The 4,563-nt window shown below is 37.0% G+C and overlaps 2 protein-coding genes across 2 annotated transcripts in view; both read left to right on the forward strand.

Moving 5' to 3' along the window:
- The window catches only part of LOC109129682, a 15,145-nt gene continuing 11,053 nt past the window's right edge, over positions 472-4,563 (forward strand). Inside the window, exons 1-6 of the mRNA XM_019238265.1 lie at positions 472-1,097; positions 1,512-1,598; positions 1,691-1,780; positions 1,880-1,966; positions 2,054-2,173; positions 2,296-3,464. Of these exons, the coding sequence (XP_019093810.1) occupies positions 1,047-1,097; positions 1,512-1,598; positions 1,691-1,780; positions 1,880-1,966; positions 2,054-2,173; positions 2,296-3,464 (1,604 nt within the window). The 5' untranslated portion in view covers positions 472-1,046. The remainder of the gene's footprint in view (positions 1,098-1,511; positions 1,599-1,690; positions 1,781-1,879; positions 1,967-2,053; positions 2,174-2,295; positions 3,465-4,563) is intronic.
- Positions 3,920-4,563, forward strand: part of LOC104751587 (probable E3 ubiquitin-protein ligase HERC2) — a 4,883-nt gene continuing 4,239 nt past the window's right edge. Inside the window, exon 1 of the mRNA XM_019237640.1 lies at positions 3,920-4,546. Coding sequence (XP_019093185.1) covers positions 4,496-4,546 — 51 coding nt within the window. The 5' untranslated portion in view covers positions 3,920-4,495. The remainder of the gene's footprint in view (positions 4,547-4,563) is intronic.

Below are 4,563 nucleotides of genomic sequence, written 5' to 3' on the forward strand. Positions count from 1 at the left end.
CATTTTTCAAAAAGTATATAAAATTGTTTTAAGAACATTTAAAGATAAAAGAAAAAGAAAGAATAAAGTATATATTGTTGGGTAATAACTAATACTTCTTTCCTTTATTTTTATTTGTCAAGATAATTTTTTGTTTTTTATTATTTGTCATTTTGTATTTACGATGCAATTTTATGTATTAAATTTTTAATTTTATCTCTAACTTTTAGATTATTAATTACTTATATCAAATGAAATAATGTATTCATGAGGAATAAAATAGAAAATTTAATTGTTTTCTTAATATATGTGAAATTGTCTAGAATAACAAGTAATATAAAACGGAGGGAGTAAGTAATAACGAGAAGTAAATAAACTGGTATCCTTTAATTAGTGGTACAAAACTACAATAGTAGTATAGAGTAACAGTAGTAGTTATTTTTTTAACCGTGGTGAAAGTCTCTCTAAACACCGTCGTCACTTTCTTTTTATTATTTTTTTTTTTGATTCACGTCTTCTCTCTGTCATCGCTGTCTCTGACTTGCTTGTCTTCCTCCTTGTTCCTTTTTGCTTTTCCGTCGTTTTTCTCCGCCGGATTTTTCTCTCTCTCCACCACACTATTTATCTCCCGGAAAATAAAATAAAAACCCGATTTGTTTCGTCACTGCTAAACTTATAAAAAAAAAAAAGCTAACACTTGCCAAAATCAGATTTTGCTTTGGGAGGAAGATTCTCTGAAGATCGTTTAGCTTTTCTTTTCTTTTGAATTTGGGTTTCTCTGTTCCTTTTTTTTTTTCAATTTGGAGAAGCCTTGTTAGATCTGGGCAACTGCCAAAGTTTTAACTTCTTCTTTCAGTTTTTACGTTTCTCTTTCTCTCTCTCTCTCTCTCTCTCTCTCTCTGTTTCTGACTTGACCAAGTTCTGGGGTGGGACTGGTTACGTGTTTAAATTGATGGTTTCCACGGCGGCTAGGACCTCGTGGGCTCTTGTTTGTAGATGATGAACGGTCCTTCGTGTAAGGATCGAAGAGGTTTGGGGTGGTCTTCTGCTGATTTTTTTCACATGGAATGGCAGATCTTGTGACCTACAGTAATGCCGCCGACCACAACGTTGAACAGGTTCCTTCTCTCTCTCTCTTCCTCTATTTGGTAATCACTTGAAATTATTTTTTGGTTCTGAAGCTGTATATAAAGCTCAAATCTTGAGTCAAAATTGTTGTAATTAAGGGGCTAAACGATTCAAGGGCGTTATCAGTAGTTATGTTTATGAATCCCCAAGCTGAAATTTTTCGAGTTTCGGTTTGTTCAAATTGTAAAAAAGTCCAGCAAATCCGAATTCTTAGTTTAGTTGGGTGATTATTTGTTTGAGTTTCCATCAGATTTTGTTCGTGTAATTAGATAACTTGTGTCTTGAATCTGTTTTGTCTTTTTAGTGAACTTGAGGTTTATTGAAAAAGGAAGGACTTTTATACATTGTAAGCAATTGGGGAAGAGTGGAACTAACAGATGTTCCTGTTAAACTGATACTCGCAGGCATTGATTACATTGAAGAAGGGGACTCAACTTTTGAAATATGGTCGCAAAGGAAAGCCAAAGTTTTATCCGTTTAGACTGTCTAGTGTAAGTTGCTTTCTGCTCCAACCACTTCTTTTTTCCTTTACTTGCTTCTTGGACAATCGCTTATTATATACTTGCTGTTGTTGGTTGTGCAGGATGAAAAATCTTTGATCTGGATATCGAGTAGTGGTGAAAAGCGACTGAAATTAGCTTCTGTATCTAAAATTGTACCTGGGCAAAGAACTGTAAGATATCTTTCATTTATTAGCTTCTTCTGTATCTAAAACTCTGCATCCCTTGTTTCAAGATTATATATAATAACCATTTCATCTCTTTTGTAACAGGCTGTTTTCCAGCGCTATCTTCGCCCAGAGAAAGATTACTTATCGTTTTCTCTCTTATACAACGGAAAAAAGAAGTCTCTTGACTTGGTTAGTCTTCCTGAAAACTAATATTTGGAGAATACTTTCAACAACACTTGATAATAACTCCAGGGATAACAGTTTACTTCTTAATAGATTTGTAAGGACAAGGTTGAGGCTGAGATTTGGATTGGAGGCTTGAAAACATTAATATCGGGTGGCCAAGGCGGGCGCTCAAAAATTGATGGCTGGAGTGGCGGAAGCCTTTCAGTTGATGTAAGTACTCTGTGTACGCTGTTTTGTGATCATTTTCTCAGGACAACTGTTGAACTTATTGGTTGATATGAACATTTCCAGTTAAGTATTCAATGCATTTGTTTGATTTTTATATATTCCAGGCCAGCAGAGACTTGACATCAAGCAGTCCAAGTAGCAGTTCTGCCAGCGCTTCACGGGGTCACAGCTCTCCGGGGACTCCCTTTAATTTTGATCCTATTGTTTCTCCTAAGAGTGCTGAGCCTGAGCCTGAGGTTCCTTCAACTGAGTCAGAGAAATCACATGTTGCACTGGACAACAAAATTATGCAAACAAAGGTATCTGGTTCAGATGGTTTTCGGGTTAGTGTCTCAAGTGCCCAAAGTAGTTCTAGTCATGGTTCTGCAGCAGATGACGCAGATGCTCTAGGTGACGTTTATATTTGGGGTGAGGTTATATGTGACAATGTTGTTAAGGTCGGGATTGATAAGAATGCAAGTTATCTGACCACAAGAACGGATGTCCATGTGCCGAAGCCACTGGAGTCGAATATTGTCTTGGATGTTCATCAAATTGCATGTGGTGTTAGGCATGCGGCATTTGTGACAAGGCAAGGTGAAATTTTTACTTGGGGTGAAGAATCTGGTGGAAGATTGGGTCATGGAATTGGGAAAGATGTTTTTCATCCTCGTCTTGTTGAATCTCTCACAGCTACTTCCTCTGTTGATTTCGTTGCTTGTGGAGAATTCCACACTTGTGCTGTTACTCTGGCCGGAGAGCTATATACCTGGGGTGACGGTACACATAATGTCGGGCTTCTTGGGCATGGCTCTGATATCAGTCACTGGATTCCAAAAAGAATTGCAGGTTCTCTCGAGGGGCTTCATGTGGCTTCTGTAAGTTGTGGACCCTGGCATACCGCTTTGATAACATCATATGGGAGGCTTTTTACATTTGGAGACGGAACATTTGGTGTCTTAGGACACGGTGACAAGGAAACAGTTCAGTATCCACGAGAAGTTGAGTCTTTATCAGGATTGAGAACGATTGCGGTTTCATGCGGAGTTTGGCACACTGCTGCTGTTGTTGAGATCATTGTCACGCAGTCAAACTCAAGTTCTGTATCATCTGGAAAATTGTTCACATGGGGTGATGGAGACAAAAACCGTCTTGGACATGGTGACAAGGATCCTCGGCTTAAACCAACGTGTGTGCCTGCGTTAATTGATTACAACTTTCACAAAATTGCATGTGGACACAGTTTAACAGTTGGTTTGACCACGTCTGGACAAGTGTTCACAATGGGGAGTACNTATAAAATTGTTTTAAGAACATTTAAAGATAAAAGAAAAAGAAAGAATAAAGTATATATTGTTGGGTAATAACTAATACTTCTTTCCTTTATTTTTATTTGTCAAGATAATTTTTTGTTTTTTATTATTTGTCATTTTGTATTTACGATGCAATTTTATGTATTAAATTTTTAATTTTATCTCTAACTTTTAGATTATTAATTACTTATATCAAATGAAATAATGTATTCATGAGGAATAAAATAGAAAATTTAATTGTTTTCTTAATATATGTGAAATTGTCTAGAATAACAAGTAATATAAAACGGAGGGAGTAAGTAATAACGAGAAGTAAATAAACTGGTATCCTTTAATTAGTGGTACAAAACTACAATAGTAGTATAGAGTAACAGTAGTAGTTATTTTTTTAACCGTGGTGAAAGTCTCTCTAAACACCGTCGTCACTTTCTTTTTATTATTTTTTTTTTTGATTCACGTCTTCTCTCTGTCATCGCTGTCTCTGACTTGCTTGTCTTCCTCCTTGTTCCTTTTTGCTTTTCCGTCGTTTTTCTCCGCCGGATTTTTCTCTCTCTCCACCACACTATTTATCTCCCGGAAAATAAAATAAAAACCCGATTTGTTTCGTCACTGCTAAACTTATAAAAAAAAAAAAGCTAACACTTGCCAAAATCAGATTTTGCTTTGGGAGGAAGATTCTCTGAAGATCGTTTAGCTTTTCTTTTCTTTTGAATTTGGGTTTCTCTGTTCCTTTTTTTTTTTCAATTTGGAGAAGCCTTGTTAGATCTGGGCAACTGCCAAAGTTTTAACTTCTTCTTTCAGTTTTTACGTTTCTCTTTCTCTCTCTCTCTCTCTCTCTCTCTCTCTGTTTCTGACTTGACCAAGTTCTGGGGTGGGACTGGTTACGTGTTTAAATTGATGGTTTCCACGGCGGCTAGGACCTCGTGGGCTCTTGTTTGTAGATGATGAACGGTCCTTCGTGTAAGGATCGAAGAGGTTTGGGGTGGTCTTCTGCTGATTTTTTTCACATGGAATGGCAGATCTTGTGACCTACAGTAATGCCGCCGACCACAACGTTGAACAGGTTCCTTCTCTCTCTCT

This window comes from Camelina sativa, chromosome 16 (assembly GCF_000633955.1).
Source record: "Camelina sativa cultivar DH55 chromosome 16, Cs, whole genome shotgun sequence".
Lineage (NCBI taxonomy): Eukaryota > Viridiplantae > Streptophyta > Magnoliopsida > Brassicales > Brassicaceae > Camelina > Camelina sativa.